The 18,238-nt window shown below is 34.6% G+C and overlaps 3 protein-coding genes across 3 annotated transcripts; 1 reads left to right on the top strand and 2 right to left on the bottom strand.

Annotated features, from left to right (window-relative positions):
* The first annotated feature begins 63 nt into the window (after positions 1–63).
* LOC145209491 (uncharacterized) lies at positions 64–2,667 on the top strand. The gene is made up of 7 exons (XM_080079778.1): positions 64–332; positions 535–670; positions 984–1,054; positions 1,141–1,268; positions 1,326–1,413; positions 2,146–2,197; positions 2,384–2,667. Exons 1-7 carry the CDS (start codon positions 198–200, stop codon positions 2,509–2,511), a joined length of 738 nt encoding a protein of 245 aa, XP_079935904.1. The 5' UTR covers positions 64–197; the 3' UTR covers positions 2,512–2,667.
* Positions 2,668–3,017: 350 nt separating this feature from the next.
* Positions 3,018–13,293, bottom strand: LOC145209489 (protein tweety homolog 1-like). Its single transcript, XM_080079776.1, has 10 exons — positions 13,076–13,293; positions 12,741–12,910; positions 11,463–11,574; positions 9,907–10,115; positions 8,537–8,632; positions 8,029–8,101; positions 6,234–6,461; positions 5,602–5,843; positions 4,921–5,143; positions 3,018–4,360 (listed from the first exon to the last, which is right to left on the bottom strand). The coding sequence occupies exons 1-10, from the start codon at positions 13,193–13,195 to the stop codon at positions 4,319–4,321; spliced, it is 1,515 nt and encodes a 504-aa protein (XP_079935902.1). The 5' UTR covers positions 13,196–13,293; the 3' UTR covers positions 3,018–4,318.
* A 3,179-nt stretch (positions 13,294–16,472) lies between these two features.
* Positions 16,473–17,764, bottom strand: LOC145210697 (uncharacterized). Its single transcript, XM_080080002.1, has 2 exons — positions 17,422–17,764; positions 16,473–16,843 (listed from the first exon to the last, which is right to left on the bottom strand). The coding sequence occupies exons 1-2, from the start codon at positions 17,762–17,764 to the stop codon at positions 16,473–16,475; spliced, it is 714 nt and encodes a 237-aa protein (XP_079936128.1).
* Between the last annotated feature and the right edge of the window lie 474 nt (positions 17,765–18,238).

Genomic DNA, 18,238 nt, shown 5'->3' with positions numbered 1-18,238 from the left:
TTTTTTGTTTAATTTTAAATTTTATTCAGAAGTAAAATTAATAATTTGAAACAGCGTTCCAGTTGACTGCGCACATTCTTGTAGTCAAGCGGCCCAAGCCTTCTGTACATTTTGATTTTTAAATAGTCTTTGTAAAACAGCCGTGGCGAAACAAATACAGCCAATTAGTTTTGTTGAGCTATACGTTGCTTTTAAAAATGACTAGGGAAACGCCCAAGTTCAGTGAAAAGGAGGAAAAGATTTATCACAATTTGACGAGATTGCTGGAAAGAACTGATGTTGGCAGCAGTTCTTTTAAGTTGTCAACAGTTGCTATGAAGTGTGAAGAACAGGTACCTTGTATGTAATGCAAACTAGAAAATAATGTGGCCATCACTTTGGGTTGGGACCATTTTTTTCTGAGATAAAATCTTTAAGAAATGCTCAACTAATTTTTCAAGCTGAAGATTTAAATTTAAAACCAGTTGAAATCTTCATGAAAAAATAAACAATAGTGCAAACAGAGTACTGTAGGTAAATTATCTTTTGTTGAAGCTTTTGGATGAATTTCTTGCTGAAAAGGCTCCAACCAATATTCTCAGCTTTAAGGATTTCCTACAAAGTCAAATGTACACTGCCTGCTTTTGGGGATTTTATGATGTAGTTTGTGCATTGATAGGATATGGTGCAGGTAGGTATTTTGTTTTTATTGTTAAATATATAATTATTGCATGATTTTTGTAGCAAGGATTTCCACAAACCGACAGTGATTTCATTAAGTACATAACTGTTGAAAGTTCTGCACAAAATAGATGTTAATTCAATGCAGACCTTTTATTCATCATTGTTGGCCCTTAGCACTCTTATATAGTTTAGAAGTGGCATATGTAGTTTAATTAAATGGCACTTGTTTCACTAGTTTAATTTTTCTTTACTATTTGGACCATAATGTTTGACCAGAAAACTATTTCCAACAGTAAGATAAACTGAAGAAAACTTTGCAGATGTTAACCTGAAGAACCAGGGAAGTTTCTGGACACCATTGCATGCCGCATGCTTCCAAGAACATGAAAAGGCATGAAAATCTTATTTAGAAAAGGAAATAAAGCCATGTTTGTGGCACATTTTTCTTGAAAATGTTTATAGTAAGCTATTTTTCAGATTGTTTCCATACTGCTTGAAAATGGAGCAAAAGTAATGGCCAAAGATCAGGGTGGGCGTACATGTGTGGATTTTGCATCTGTTTCAAATATTTTATGGCCACTATTTGAGAGCTGTGGCTGCAAACGGTAGGCTACGCTGAAATCCGATCACTTTTATATATTTTTTATTGCAATAATTTACAGTACACCAGGAAAGGATTTAATGAAGCTGGGTTTGCTGAGACATTTAGATGCCGGGGATGTAACAGATGATTTAAGTAGTCTGAAACTGGTATGTTGCATGTTTGTAGTTTGGCACTTAACACCATATCCAAACTATGCAATAAAGACTGTTTATTGCTATTACCAGTTCTTTTCACAACTATATCGATGATGATAGATTTAAAGTGATATATTGTGTAAAATTTGTGTACCTTATTTATTTGAAAAAAAATACCATCTGTCATGCTTGGGGTTGAGACAGGCTTCATACACTGTATTGTTGTTTTATGTGTCTGAAATTCTGACACAATACATTTTAATTACCCAGGATTGAATAATTTGCTTTATGCTATGTAGGGATTAGTTTACACAAAACCTAATTTAATTTGTGAGAGCTTCCTTTTGTTTCATATTAAACTAATTAAATTTTAGCTGCCTCAAACTGTGGCTTGTGCAACATTTGTTATGGTAGTTGATAAGAGTAATTCTTTTGAAAAACAAGTTTTGTGCATTATTGTGCCAAAACTACTTTTGTTCAGCTTTGGCACATTCATTGCACAACAAAGTACTATATGGTTTGTAGATGTTGTGGTGTAGTACATACATTTTGTTGATATGTAAGCAATTTGTGAACACTGTATGAAACCTTCCCACAGCACATGATTAGAAAATGTTTGAAAGTCACTCTTCAATTGACGAAAAAATTGGTTTGCATTGTTAAATTGTTTGATGTATAATTTGTGAATAATTATTAAATGCCACATTTTAAGTTTGCACACATTTTGTCCATTCTTTTTTATAGGATGAAAAGTTGAGGAACCCTTCCTCTGCACGCAGCTTGTCATCAAACTCATGTAAGCAAAACAAATAAATATCAATCTCATTGTCTTAATCAAATGTTCCTAGTGACTTAAAAGTTGCAAACCTTACGAACAAAAAAATATTCATTTCTAAATGTGTAACACCACAGCACCATACAATAATGTTGTTCATTAAGTTTAAAATAAAATCAGAAAAATATATTTACAATTTGTTGACAGCATCTCAGATGAAGGCCATTTTGCATTCACCCGATTCTCTTGTGGAACAACCGGTTTTAATTTCTGGCAGGAGAACAGCGGGTTCCTCTACTTCTCAAAGCATGGCTAGCATTTTAAATTGGGATTAAATCCCCCAAAACTCTTTAAATTTGCTAAAAGTAAATGTTGCCTTTTTGTACGTTGATTTTACTGTCACTGTGCTTAATATAGCACTCTTTTCTGGAAAAGTTGAAGGATATTTTTACATTTGTTTATTAATAAATAATATTTCAAATACTCCTTTATACCACAGTGTGCACATTTTTTTCTGTAAATAGGCAATCTAGTCTTTTTGTCCTATTCCAACACTACCTTTCCTTGTATTCTTACATTAAAAAAGGAAACATTTATTTACAGCGCTGGTAAACCGGGTTGAATGAAACCTTGAGGAAAGTATGAATGCAATACATTTACCTGACAAAAATATAAAAGTAAAATTTAGTATGACATTCAAGTAAACCTAACATGGGGATTTGCAGACATAGTGAATTTACAAAGGGCACCGTTTGTACAAAATCGTTTAAAACCACTGCTTTTATTCAGTATAGTACAGTAGATTTGGCTGTCGTTTGTTGAAAATACAAAAACCAACAAGAATAATGAACTTCTTTATTTGCAACAGAGTTTAAACAAACATGTATATGAAAAGGTAACGATTGAATGGGGCCAATAGCAACCTTGGAAAAAGGTAAACAACATAACAAGCACCAAACATGTAACAATGTACCATAGAAGGGTGAACAAAAACAATACTGTACTACTACTTGCTTTCGGCAAGGAAAATGTAAGACAAAAAAAAAACAATTCAACAAAAATTTTTTTTTACAAATACAGGAGGATTTAAATCAAAGCAGTCAATACATACAGCAACAAAAACAGTCTAGTTTAGTTTTCCATGACAATAAAAAAGATTGTTTTTTATTAAGCTAAAATTTCTTGATTTTGTTTCCCTAACTAAAAAAAATGCAACAATAACTATGGTAATAAAACATCAAATCCCTGGTAATATGCGATTCCCTTGGCATTATAACATCACAAATATGAAAACGCGAAAAACTAACAAGCGCATTGGAGAAGTAACAACTTTAATAGTTGAATTAGTACATACATACATAGTTTTTGTATTGCAGCAATGTCCTAAAGTTGTAAAAATACACACGTTTTTGGTGGGGGATAGACTGTATGCCGAGATTGATATGAAGTTTGATAAAAAGAGTCTCTTAAAATATGTTTAAAAAAAATACAGTGCAGTAGTGGAGTTTGTGGTGGTGAATTTGCAAAGCATTGGGTATGGCTTACAAATAGGACAGACAAAACCTAGTAAAATTGTTTAACTATAGTATGCAGTACAAACTTACAAAATAGCAAAGAGAAACTCGGAAAGGCACCATTTAGTTTTTTTGATAGTCACTACATAAATGTTTTTTAAATCAGCACCACAACAAAAAATACTAGTAAAGCTTTAAAATCGTTACCATCAACCCACCAAAAGTTTACACGAAACAAAAGACCTTTAAACAGTTGGTACAAAAGTTTACTTCCAACAAACACCTGACATCAGGACTTTAGAATAAAACTGCACCGATAAAAGGCATTTGTGATACTGCATTTACAATTTCAACATGTTTTATATGATTTTATCTGTTTAACACTTTATTGAAAGGTTGGAAAATCCATGGGCTTGTAGACAATTGCATTGCTACTGCTAAAACCATTTTAAAACAAACTGTAAAGAAAAATGCAATGGGCAGCGCATACAAAATAAATACAAAAGTTAGGTTAGCAGGTGATTGTTCAGTCATTGAACACAAAACCATACCATCGTTCTTTTGGTACCAATCGCAATAACACTTTGTGAGGCAAAAACGCAGTTGTAACAGCATGAATGTTGCATGATCATTCATCATTGTAGCGTGAGCTTGGATGTGGTGGCGAATACTAAAAGCATAGATGAAGTGATTGTGGTGAGAGTAAACAAAAATGCCTGTTGTGCATGTTATGGCAGCTGGAGTAGAAATGGTGCAACAAATGATTCAGCCTAATAATTTCAGTTTCAGTAACCTCAAGGTTTAGACACCTTGCAAGGTGAATATCACAAATAAGTAGCAGTAGTTACCAAACATGCATACAGATAAATGGTGTATATAAGTTGACATTGAATACAATTTTTAACCATGTACAAAACTTAAATAGCTCCAGTTTGGAAAGTACATAGATCATGTTATGAAAGCAAGATCTCTTTATTTCAATCTTAAATTAAGGTTACTTTTTAGGGGGTCTGCTGCTAAGTGAACAAGTGACACTTACAGTACTCAGTTTTATATACCAAGAATAAAAAACAAAGGTAATGAACATCCATGCTGGACGAAACGAAGTCAAACAATATTGTACCACTGGTGACTATGCAAACAAAACACTCTCATATTAGGCCCAGTTCACATAAAATGGTGGCAGAAAAGTAGCGAACTGGGCAAGTTTGGTTAGTACATCAGGCTTACCGGTGGAGGTTGCTCAAGCAACGTCATGTTTTCCTCAGATCTGAAAAAACTTAAGGTGTTTGTGGCAGCGGGAAGATTAGTGGATGATAAATTACTGCTGATTCTTCTGGAGCCCCTGCCATCATTTGACACATACATGGGATTATTGATGCGGCTGATAACTGGCCTGGAATTGGTTGTTGGAAGAAAGACGTCGTCAAGATCAAAGTCACTGTCCTGATTTCTGAAAAAGTGGTACACAACTACTGATACAGTTTTCCTTTGGTTAAAGTAATTCATTTGTTTAAGTTATTTTGCTCCAAGTATACTTTTCCACATCCATCCAATAAGTTCTGTTCACAAACTTTATCTATATTGGTAATTTAAATTGCTCATGTAATACTTCATTCCTAGGGTACAAAGGCTTATTTGACTGTAGCACAATTGGGTACTGACAATTATTTTAAGTCTCATAATGGAAAAGATGTTTTTTTAATGCATTATTTACTAGCTCCTTGCAAAGCAGACTTACATAACATGACACAACAATAATATACATTCAGTAGCTAACTTTAAGTTTTTACAAACATTTGTTTCATTCATAAATTTCATTACGGCTACAATAGTACCAGTATCAATTTTTGAAATAAATATTCATTTGTGTAAGATGTGAATGCCAACTGTCTAACAACCAAAACTTACTGTCTTTGCTTGGTGTATCTTTTCCAAGTCTTCGGTGTTGCACAGAGTACAGCAGTCAAAGCGAAACAAGTCGACAAAAGGGCAACAGCAAGCAGGAAGAGACCCTCGAGAGTTGATCCGCAGATTGTATTGACAAAGGTTTGAAGTGAAGTATTAACAGATTTACATTGTAGTTCATCTGCAAGCTCATCAACCTTCCGAGACACTTCATTAACAATGTCCAACATTTGCAGCAATGATGTCTGTAAATATTTTTCTTGTTATTTAAGGGTACATAAAATTCTGTATACATTAGGTACATTTTAGGTGCTGTATGCACTTTTTAGTTCAATGCAAAACTACAATAAATTTTATTTTAATCAAAAATTGTTCCTTTGGTTCCAGACATTTGTAAAGCATAATTTTGTATGTATGCTGTCAAATTGAAAGGATGGCTGTGACAATCGATGTACATTTTATATTGAACTGTTTTTCAGGTGCAGTATAGATTTAATGTTGAGGTAATAATGTGCAATCGGGAAGCTAATTAAAGCACTGCTTGAAGTTGTATTATTTGTTATGTTGAAAACTTATACAACCCTTACTAACATTATTTCCAGCCATAATGATCTTAAAAATAGCAGACCAGTTACCTCAGCAACAGGCAGCAAGTTATCCTGTTTCAAATAGCTTTCCAGCATAACTTGGACTTCAGAAACTTTAGCAACAAAGTTCTTCATGAGGTCAGTGAATGGATCCGGGGCTCCAATTTCCTGAGAACATGTGAGGTAGTACTGGGCAGTTGAATTGTCCATGTACAGTTTGCTGACTGCTTGTGTCTGTATATAGTTGTATGGGTCCATGCAGAGGTCAGCAACAGCCTGTAGTCAAATAAGAAAGTCATAAAACTGCTGCATGTATGACAGATTGCTGCATAAGAATTATTAATCATGATTTTGTAAACACAAGTATGGTCTGCCTGGCTTGGTCTGAAAACAAAGGAAAAAGGTGAAGAATGTGGAAAAAAATAATATCCTTTGCTATAATATGTAAACAAATATACAATTGTGGTTTGATGTTCATAAATATTTCACAGTATTCTTTAGGTTTTGGGAATAAAACGTACAAAAGCATATGTTTGTGGTCAATTAAATATATTTTTAAAGCTGAGCAGTGCCTGAATCAAACCAAAGATCATGTCAGTATCAGTTTAATGTTTGAATTAATGAAATTAATTCACATTTCCACAAAAATTTAGTTTAGTGCAAGGTCAAAATAACATTTAAGCGAAATGGTTTTGTAAAAAAAAATGGTAGAAAAAAGAAAAACACATGTGTAAAACAATTACACATTATATATTTTTATTGCAACATCTGTAAAGTGAGTGAACAATCTACTTAATATTGGCTCATTGTTCAAACAAGTGATTGTACTTTGGCTTGGAAATTTGATTAACTGGAAAGAATCCCACTGTTATCACAAGCAAGCCACAGAAAAGCAAAATAGCTGTGGTTTTGAAGCGAGGAACTGCCATTCTAACTCTCAATGACACATATCCACCTGCTGGGGCCACAAAATGTTAGGGAGAAAAAAGTGGTACAAAACAGCTACCCCACAAAGAGGTGTAATAACCTAACCACTCAAGCAAGACGAGGAATGTGTACTGTGTTGAAAGATGATCTGTACTGGAGTAAATCAAGTGGCCAAGTGAGACAGTGACGAACTACATGCTATATATATTTGACAGTCACATTTCAATACAACAGTGTCCAATTCAATACTTTTAAACTATTTTCACAGGTATATTTGATTTTGTTCCATAGCCTATTTGATTTGTCATGAGGAATTTACGAGCAACTAAGCAAACTTTATTCAACCATCACTAAAATGCCAAACTTTGTAACTGCAAATTAATATTTTGGTTGGTACATTTTTAAAGATGAAAGTAAAAAAATATTTCTACTGAACAAATTTGATTTATTATGAGTAAAAAGCATACTAATATTCATAACTCGTTTGACTCTGTTCAAACCGCTATGTTTGGAAATTTAAGATGTGTTTTCAACTTGCAGTACACATTGATTTTGTGCAGTCATAATGTTATATTTTATTAAAAACATGGTTAAAATATAAAATTAATACAGTAAGATTTGAAATATACTCATTATTATCCACGTCCTATTCTTACAAAAGCGTCTTACAAAAGTAGTTGAGAAAAAAATTGAATGTAAGGATAGGGGAACTAAACCAGTATAACTTGCAACACGTTATGACCGTAAGTCAACTATGTGCAAGTAAATATTTACACACAACATACAGAGTGCGACGCCCAGTTCATTACCACACTTACTGCTACAGGTGGCTTGCTTCAGCAATTTACGGCAGCCTTGAGCAGGAACGATCTAAATTGCTAGTAATTAACGCGGTTAATTGGATAATTGCACTTACCACGTCCACCATCAGGCCAGATCCAATGTAGAGATAGGAGGCCACAAGACAAACAAGTCCAATAAAGGTGGTTCTAAAACACAGACGAATGATTTTATTATCTTTAAGCTAAACATTAATGTGCGGCGCTAAAACTGAATGCTTGTTGATATCATTTATATATAAGTGTTTTATCAAGTCAAACATTTTAAAACCACAATTATTTTCTGAGTATTATTTAAAAAGTTTATAGCTTCAAACATCTACAGATTTAACTGCAACAATAACAAATTTACTTTATTTATTTTAACAATGAATTTCATGCACAATTTTTTTAAACCTTAAAATTAAATTAAAAAGGAAACTACTAGGCCAACTATCAATGAACTTGTTAAGTTTATATTGACACTGTTTCATACAGAACAGAAACACTAACAGGCCTTTATCATTGCCAATTAAGTGGGAATCAATTGGCAGAAAAGTCCATTCAGTCTTTCACAGCCATGGTGCAATGTGTAAGAACACTTACGTGATAAGAAGGCACTTGGACCGAAAACAGACGCCCGCCATTCCTAGAAGACAGACCAGGGCTTGTACACCGATGAGTGAAAATGTGATGATAGTCCTGCAAAGCAAAGGCACCATTTCAAAGGGGTTGTCTGTTGCTAAGTGACAGGACCATCGCTATTGCCAGAAAATTAAATTAATTGCGTTAAGGTTGGGAATTGGTTATACATTAGTATGTCTGGCCTTGGTAACAATATTATGTTGCTTTGAGAAACTGTAAATTATTTATCAACAAAAGCCATGCTTGAGAAATATGAATATAGTTTAAAAAGTAGATATATTATGTGGCTTTGTAATATATCCTTCCATGGAAGCATTTTTTTCCCTGAAAAGTTCACAAAAAAGGCATAAAAACGCTAAATACATTTTAAACCTAATGAATAGCATATGCTTACTGATGTATTTTAATTAGTTTTGCATTACATAACCATTTAAAAGAGCTGACTGAAGAGAATAGAAAGAGCTGACAAATAAGAATAATCCATGACGAGATATTGTGGTAATGAGAATCTCACAACACTTCATAGGAATTTATGTATTTCTGTTCGCAACCAAAACAAATGAGAAAGTTGTTGTCTCACAGATGAAAATTGTAAGATTATATATGTTACAAATCAAAAACAAATATGCCTTGCACCATTCAGAAAGTTTTATTTTTTGTTGTGATCTTCATATTTTAAGGGCATTCCACCCCAAAAATGAACATTGTACTTTTTCAAAATCCCTAATAAACTTTTCAGGACCCAATTTACTTTCAAATTAAAACAATCAACAAGTAGAAAATCTTTTTGTTTGTCACACACCCTCTGACACCTCAGGCAGAAGGGCAGACGTCAGTGCCAGGCCAAAGCTGGGCAGATTATCCGGGTAAACCCAAACAAACAAGTGAACAACTGGACTGCATCACTGACAAAAAATGCCGCCAAGCAGTGACTGATCACTGAACTGACTTAATCCAGTCTACTGGAACTTAATTAGGATGGATGGGTATCATGGTAAAGTGATTCATTTCTTTCGTACGTACGCAAAAGTTTTTAGGTGATGTCAGAACGTGATGAACTTGTCAATTTCAAGTTCAAAAATGAATAATTGATGCATATAGTCCATTTGCAGTTTGGTGGTTCATACACTTTAGAATGTTGATGCACAATTGATAAAAGATCAGTCAAGTATCCCATTAGAAACTAAGAATTTTTTTTTTGAGAACTTTACAAATTCTTTTTACTTTTCAAAGTTTCTGATTTAACTTTGGAATAACACTTCTGCAGCCTACCCACTCACCCCAAAGAACATGTCAAAATTTGTTTTGAAATGGAAATATCTCTGCATCACCTGTATTTCTCTACAACTGCTAGAAGCTCAATTGTCCACTCAATACGGTCATCTGCTCCCTCTGTTTGTTTGGGAAGGTCCTCAAGATAAATGTCCAAACTTTGCATGGCCAGTTCGAGGTCTGTAAAGTTGTATTCACCCATTGAAGATGCCATGAGTGTGTTGCTCTCCTCTGCTAGTTCACCCAGAAGATCGGTCACATCTTGTATCTAAAAATCATAATGGCAAAGATCTATCATATATTGAATACTAATTTTGTACGTACCATTTTGAAATTAGTTTAACAACAAAATGAAAGAAAATGGAAGTATCAAAGAGGTGTATAATTGATTGTAAACCTGGGCTTCTGAAACTTTTTTCAGTCACTTCCAATTGGTAGAAAAATCTTTAGCTTATACAAAGACAATTTTCTCAAAACATTTCACCAAACTGTTTGTATTGTTTGATTAAAGAGATTTGCCAGATTTTCCACAGGTGTATTAACTTATAGCTGCCAATTCCACATATTTCCAATGCACCTTTTATTATTGCAAACACATCCAGGGGCGCTTTTACTAAGTTTTAGGAATCACTGTTCAAGACCAAAGGGGGACCAGCTTAAAATATATTTAACAAAGTTTAGTTTCAAAAGGTAATTTTAAGGAGAAATACACATCGATTTAAAAACATAAAATTTAAAAAAACTCATAATTTTGCAACCTACTTAATTGGCTTCCCTACCTCCTAATCAGACTAATTGTCCCAATATTTAGGCTCATGAAACAAATCTTGAGAAGATTAAAGGCAAAAAATATGATGACTTTGAAATGTTGGGCATTCTTTTGCAGAGGATTTAAAGCGATTTTTGACTAGCGACGATCAGTATGATAATAACTAGGAGTAGCTTGCAACCATGGATTACACCTTGCCCTGGGCATTTACTGAACGCTGAGCAACAGGCGATTAATTAGCACAGCGACAGTATGTAACATACAATAATGATTGTTAACAACCAAGTGCAAAATATAGTGCAATAGCCAAAAAACTAATCAAACATATTTACAACGAAAATGTGTGTGTGATGTTTATGTTGATGCTACTTATCCGCCAGGTGTCATCCCACGTAACATGTGCCTGGTGTCCTTGTATAAAAGCGCCACAACCTCAAAATACAGTATTCTTATACCTTTGGGAGGTGTGCGGTTCAGTGTGTGGCAGTTCATGACAGTGTGTTTGTCAATTAAGCTCAAAGTAATATTTGCAACAAAATGCCAAGAAGTGTAATACAAAGCCATATCCTTTAGTCTACATTTAAATGTACCATCCCTAGACACTTTGTGTCTGCTATTGAAATGTTGGAAAAGTATTGTTGACAAAAAAGGAATAGATATGGTCGAATGTTAATAGAACCTACAAACAACCCATAAACTGAGAACACACAAAATAATGGGTGTATCAAACGTATAGGAAATTCTCCTAACTATACAGACGGTGTGTCATGACCATTGTGAAACATGAGTAAACCATTGAACAAAAGAATGGATTTTACAACTCAGGAAAACCACAAAGCTACTCACCTGAGAAGTAATAGTTGAAAATGACTGGTTGATTTCCATCGTAGCAGAAGATGCTTGAACAACTCCATCATGGCATTGGATGCTACCGTAAGAGCTGACGCTGATCCCACCTCTGGGAAATAAAAGCAATAAATATGAGTGTATAATTAGCATGATGAGACAATAAAAATCAATTGGTGAACTCCCTGTGGTGCTTGTCTAATCTCTCTAAGCCCTAATCAGGTTGTGATGAGTTGGGTTGAGTTTAAAAGTGGTTAAACAACCCATACTTACAGGCTGACTAACACATTTCATGCAACAAAATAACAAACCCAAATCATTTTTTCCAGTATTTACAATACAGCACCATAAAAGATTACTCTTACAACTTGACAAACTTATAATTCTTAAAGTATTACATATATTCTTGAACTATTACATATGGTGTAACCGATGTGGCTTTCATATCACTGATGATGGCATACACATTTGCTGAAATGTTTGAAAATAAAGCATGTCGCTTTGTACTTATATTTTTGGGCTGATTATTTTATTATTATTACATATACATTTACTAAACAGAACATGTTAAACATTATATGTACATAAAATGCTCGAATCTCAATTTGAATTTTAGCTACGTATATTTAGTGTTGTAGAGGATTGTGCTCGACAGGTGTTAAAAATGTTTTAGTGCACACTTGCCTTTCCAAAACAGCACACACAAAACAAGGCCTAAACACACATTAGCTTCTAGTGATAGGACGGGTACCGGGTACTCAGTATCTAACGATTTCAGTGGTATCGAAACTCGTACTCGGTATCCAAATATTTTGTCTCAGTTTTTGATACCAACGTGCGAGTACCAAAGGCCAGTTTACACCATAAGAATACAGGCAACTTTATGCCAATATTTTCTTCGGACAGCACAAAATTGGGGAAAAGTTCTGCCGGGTTACGTATATTTTTTCTCTATCGTATGGAGATTACATTTTCTCTATCGCATGGAGATTTCTGCATGTTTGTGTGTAAGCCTGTACCTCGGCCATTGCAGATAAATTAGCCAGTGATATATAACTAAGTACAACACTGTACTTAGATACTCAGTACTTGGTATCGAAGGTATATACATGTGGTACTCGTACTCGGTATCAGTGCTCGCTTCAAAACCTGGTATCGTCCAATCACTATTAGCTTCTTACTTCACTGTGTTTTTAAATTATTAAAGTCAACAAGTATTTTAAATCAGGTGCCAAAATCAACCATTATACAGTGTTAACAAATCTGAATTAAACTTACAGGGCAATCATGATAAACGTGATCATCAGGCAAACACTGCAGTAGCATGCAGAGCTGTTGTTTTTGTTGGGTGCCACACGCTTGATTCGAACACAACAATAGTAAAACAAAAAGCCGATCATCGTAAGAAGAAGTAGCACCACTGGCATCAAGGCCACTACAGCCAAGCTCTAAACCATATTTAAGTTGTTATTTGTTATTTTCATTCAACATATTTTACACATAACACCACCAAAATTTAAGAAAACAATTATATTAAGTGAAAAAAATCCACATTTTAAGTGATTTTTAAATAAGTTTTAAATAGTATGGTATTTAATGAAAAATTGTGTTACCTCTAAATAATCCACATCATCAAAAGTAAACTCCGGGTCATACAGCAGGTTAAATTTAAAGCTCAAATGTGGAATCGCATGCAAAATTTGAGTGATTGCTGATGGTGTATATTGATCCATGACGTCTTTAAAAGTTATAAAATGAAGCAGTGTACAGTAAGATCGTTTTTTAAGCAATAAGACTGAAGACTAAAAATCTGGTATATATTTCAAAATCATGTTTCAATAGATAAGTTGTGTAACTTGTGATAAAACAAAACATCTATTTACAGACGGTTTTATTCAATGAAATGTTTAGATAGCTCAATTGTTTGTAACTAATGACATAATGTTCTGAACTGACAAAAACTTGCACAAAACAAAACAAAATATTCGTTAGTACAAATTTGCACAATCTTCTTGATTATGACTCTTTTAAAACTTCCTTTACTACAACCAACCACCTTCATTTAAATAAAAACTCGGCCCTAGGCTCCTAACTAGCTTTGTTGTCTTTAGTCTATCTGTAATTCTGTATCTTTTGTCTGTGTACCACTTTTAATTATAAACTATACGTGGTTCGTTTCGTTCTCAAGTTATTGGAAGCAAAGTGAGGTTTGAAATAAAATACAAGTACTGCACACTAGAATTAGATCAATGTAACCAATAACTTAAATATAGACACAATTCAAACGAACTCAACAGAAAACAATGAATAAACTCGCCTTGGTCAAACTCAAATTCTCAAAAGTCTAACAAACGAAACCTGGTTTAAAAGATTACGCTTGATTGCTTCCAACCGGTAGAGCTACTAACACCATACGTTTCTCCTGATCCAAAAGTGCTTAATTTTCGATAGGTGGCGTAAAGAGCTGAATTATTTATTTAGCGGCTATAAATGGGTTGGGCTGGGAAATATTTACATAAAATTTTTACATTAGTAACTAATTTTTTGGGTTAGTTTTATTGAATTTTAAGTGCTAACACCTTACCCCAACCCTAATAGCCCTAACCGTTAGCATTTTTTGAGATATACCGTTTTAAATGAAAAAAGTGCTCTTTGCGCCACCTGTCGAAAATTAAGCACTTTTGGATCAGGAGAAACGTATGGTGTTAGTAGCTCTACCCTTCCAACCATGGAACAACTTGAAGAAAATTGCTCGAGCGTGAAAAACAAAGATAGTTGTTATTAGACTTCTATGGTTTGACGTATTTGTATCGAATGCTACAAAAACATGGCCAAACTACATTTTTTACGTCAGGGGACGTACACACTTTACTGGACATGCCCGGAATTTTGGGGTAAAATCTATCCCGTAGACCAACCTACAGTAGTTCTTACAACTCTTTTCACGAGGGTTTACGTTTTAATTCTTGTCTGTGCTGTTTTTGATGAACGATGCTACTTACAATTAAACAAAACAAATTATCGGCATGAACAAAAGTTTATTTGCTGTTTTTTTGCGTCTTGAAAGCTGACAAAAAAACTGTTGAAAGGAACTACTAGGGTTGGTGTTATGTAACAACATGCGAAATAACGCTGGTGCTCTATGAAACCGTCCCGATTTTTGCTCACGCGGATACGGTAACCCTATTTCACGTGCACATATTTTTGGGAGGATTAAATTTGTCGGATTTAAATCAAGTACACGAAAATAAAATCAAAATTATGTGATCTTACCGGTAACAAATACTTGTCTAGCCCGCTTTAAGCATTACGTTTCAAAAATAGTTCAAGTGTTCAGGTGAATTATGCGTTTGAGTGTTTAAAGTCAGGGGTGTCCAAACTTTTTTCGTGGAGGATAATCTTTATCAGGTGAAGACGCCCGCGACCAACGGATTTGAGAAAATTGGGGAATTTGTTGCGTCAGCACCATGTATAGGCTATTTCATTTTTACCAGCAAATAAAAGTGATAAGCACAATAATTTAAACCCAAAGAAGCGCTTGAAAAGCCGCCGCTGGCCGCACTTTCGACCAGGTAGTCCAACTGCTTGTTGTATGGGTTCGCGTTCGGAACGGGTTTTCCGAACGTAACGGAACGGAACAAACAATTTTCAGGTTCGGGCAAAATATCCGGTCAGAACGGTCTGCAGTTTCTAAACCGGTTTAAATTCCACTACTTATTTTAAAACTACTCATTACTACCACGGCCTTTTTGCAATTTAAACACATCTATTACGGAATAAATTTAGAATATCGAAAGTCACACGGACGGCGACACGAGAAATCGTCAGATACGACACTTAACCCTTCCCAATTAACTTTTGCGTAGGCTTCTGTTACACTTTGTAAACCATTTTCGTCTGGGGTGAAAGCAAATGAAACTTTCCACGTTCCCACGTAGCATTGAATTCTATGTTTTCTTCAGAAGCGTATTTTTATTTCTGTATTTAACGCATATTTTAAACCAACTAGTAACAAACAGGTATTGTTACGTGCGCGCACACACTGCAAAACGAAACAGTAACGTTATGGCTTATGCGTAAACCTGCGACACACCAGGTTTACCTCTTTACGTTTCATGGTATAGACGCGGTTGTAGCTAACTACTAGAAAGTTTCTATTTCCGTTAAATCGCATATTCATATTCCGGATAATCGAATGTTCTGTTTTATCAAATATTCCGTTTAATCGCATATTCCGGATAATCGCATATTCCGTTTAATCGAATATTCCGTTTAATCGCATATTCCGTTTAATCGCATATTCCGTTTAATCAAATATTCCGTTTAATCGAATATTCTGGATAATCGAATATTCCGTTTAATCGAATATTCCGTTGAATCGAATATTTCGGATAATCGAATATTCCGGATAATCGCATATTTCGTTTAATCGCATATTTCGGATAATCGAATATTTCGTTTAATCGCATATTCCGTTTAATCCAGTGTTTCCCAACCTTTTTTGTACTAACGCCCACTTGCGCTTTCGATTATTTTACAACGCCCCCCCAGGTCCAACAATGATTGCCGATTTTTTAAAAGCCAACGTAGAGTTTGATGTTATTTTGTCATCAATTAAAAAAAACACAAAATGTTGATGTAAGCAATGTTTTTTAATGCAAAAAAAAAGCATTGCGACACAATCGTTTCTTAGCAAGAAATGTCAAACACCGTATTAACAAAAATGTACAGGAACAAAAACAGAGGCATGAGTGAAGAAAACATTTTTTCTGTGATGCTGTGCTTAAATGCACACTTCGCTGCATATAAAAGCAAATATATCTAATGAGATTGCTGAATTTGGTGTTTAGCGGCCAAGTCTTTAACTCTCGGTTCGATATTGCTAAGAAGGATTCTCAAATCTCCTCTTTTAGTGATTTGCAAGCGGTTTCGTTGCTTTTTAAAAGCTGAGTGACTGCACTAAAACCGCACTCAGCCATATATGAAGTTGGGAAAGCTAGAAAGTAAAGTTTAATTTCTTTCCACAACTTGGGATACCTTTAGGGAATTTCTTTGTGCAACCAAAAATGTTGGTATGATTTTTTGTAAAGTGGGCTCGAAGTCGTTTTTTAGACCAATTAACTCTTCTTGCATGTCGAAATCGGTTTCATTCACACTGGTGTCTGTAAATGGATTTAGAAACCAGTCTGGTATGTTCATGTTGGTTAGATCTTTGAATCTGCAGCTCATATCCTTGTGCAAAGATTCCAAATGATCACAATAAATCAAAAGGTTGTCTTCCAGGTTAGAGTTAACAGATTGATCTTTTTCTAGTTCATTTAGTTTGGAAAATTGGGACAAATTCCGACGGCCAATATTGTTCTTGAAGAAGATTAGATTGTCTAAAAATGTACAAATCTTGGATTTAGCTTGGATAAGGTTTAAGTCACTGCCTTGCAGTTGCAAATTAAGATTGTTGAATGTGGTAAATAAATCTGCTAAATAGGCGATGTCTGGTTTGTTTGCTAAAAGATAGTCACTCAAAAAAACGTATTTGTTTTCCTGGAGAAATTGTACGATACTGTTGAAAAGAGAATAAAATCATTTTAAACAGTTTCTTTTGGATAACCACCTCACTTCGGTATGCAGAAGAAGGCGATCAAATTCTTCATCGTTGGTGTTACAAAGTTGTCGAAACATTCGGGAGTTCAAAGGTTGACACTTTATTTTGTTTACTGTCTTAATAACAACGTCAAGGGTTTTATGAAGCTGATCATTTAAGTTCCTGGCTACTAGATGTTGCCGATGAATAACGCAATGGATTGTAAAAATACTGGGTACAGCTTTCTTCAAAAAAGCAAGAAAACCTTTGTGGCGACCAGTTAAAGCAGGAGCGCCGTCTGTCGCGCAAGCAATAATATTGCTCATTGGAATATCTTTTTCTTTAAAAAACAGCTCAACTGCAGTAAAATAGTTTCACCTCGAGTGTCAGTTTCAATTTCTTTTGCAAACAGCGGTTCTTGTACAACATTTCCATCTTTAATGAAACGAGCGTATCCTAAAAGCAAGGCTTCATTTCCTGGCAGCGTAGATTCATTGAGTTGTAAACCAAATTGTTGGCTTTTCAGTAAATCACATAAAATATCTTCCATATCGGCGGCCATTTCATCAACCCTTCGTTGTACTGAATTATTACTCAAAGGAATTGATTTTATAATTGCAATTGGTGTATCATGGTGTACTGCTGTACGTAGCACTTCCTCTAAAGCCGGCAAAATCAGCTGTTCACCAATCGTATGAGGCTTTCCTGACTTAGCAATCATTTTGGAGATATTATATTAACAAATAAGTCCATCGTCGTTTTTTTGTATTTTTTTGGACATTAGAGAGGATATTGAAGGTCTGTTGCGAAACTTGTCTCGCAACATTTGAAAATATGACAAATTTTGGGTTTCTTTGTCAGGATGCATCTTCTTGAAGTGTTCGTAAAGTCTTGACGGTTTCATTGCCACGTTTGAAAACACTTTCTCACAAAGAAGGCACATAGGTTGCTGTTTATTACTTGGCGAAGTAATAAATCCATACTTTAGATGTTCAACACTATACTGTCTGCACTTTCGTTTTGATGAGCTATCACTCATTTTTTCCAGTACTAATCTGTAATCTAATATGCACTCTGTAAAGACGCCAAGTTTAGTAAAACGTTACAGAATAACTAAATTGCTTTCAAGTTGAAGGTTTAACTGTACCTACTACCTACACTAACACTCATTCTGCTTCCCAGTTACTGCATAACC

Source organism: Phallusia mammillata, chromosome 1, assembly GCF_965637545.1.
Source record: "Phallusia mammillata chromosome 1, kaPhaMamm4.hap1.1, whole genome shotgun sequence".
NCBI lineage: Eukaryota > Metazoa > Chordata > Ascidiacea > Phlebobranchia > Ascidiidae > Phallusia > Phallusia mammillata.
The sequence above is the reverse complement of the archived record's forward strand: the minus strand, read 5'-3'. Positions and strand labels throughout refer to the sequence as shown.

Bases quoted from the DNA above. Each gene is read 5' to 3' on its own strand.
- LOC145209489 (XM_080079776.1), bottom strand. From the start codon at position 13,195: ATGGATCAATATACACCATCAGCAATCACTCAAATTTTGCATGCGATT. The intron at 10,116-11,462 runs GTGAGTAGCTTT...TATGATTTTTAG, and splicing joins TTTCAACTATTACTTCTCAG to ATACAAGATGTGACCGATCT. The intron at 5,144-5,601 runs GTAAGTTTTGGT...CCACTTTTTCAG, and splicing joins AGATACACCAAGCAAAGACA to AAATCAGGACAGTGACTTTG.
- LOC145209491 (XM_080079778.1), top strand. From the start codon at position 198: ATGACTAGGGAAACGCCCAAGTTCAGTGAAAAGGAGGAAAAGATTTAT. The intron at 1,055-1,140 runs GCATGAAAATCT...GCTATTTTTCAG, and splicing joins GCTTCCAAGAACATGAAAAG to ATTGTTTCCATACTGCTTGA. The intron at 1,414-2,145 runs GTATGTTGCATG...TCTTTTTTATAG, and splicing joins ATTTAAGTAGTCTGAAACTG to GATGAAAAGTTGAGGAACCC.
- LOC145210697 (XM_080080002.1), bottom strand. From the start codon at position 17,764: ATGATTGCTAAGTCAGGAAAGCCTCATACGATTGGTGAACAGCTGATT. The intron at 16,844-17,421 runs GTGAAACTATTT...GTACATTTTTAG, and splicing joins AATTGAAACTGACACTCGAG to ACAATCTAATCTTCTTCAAG.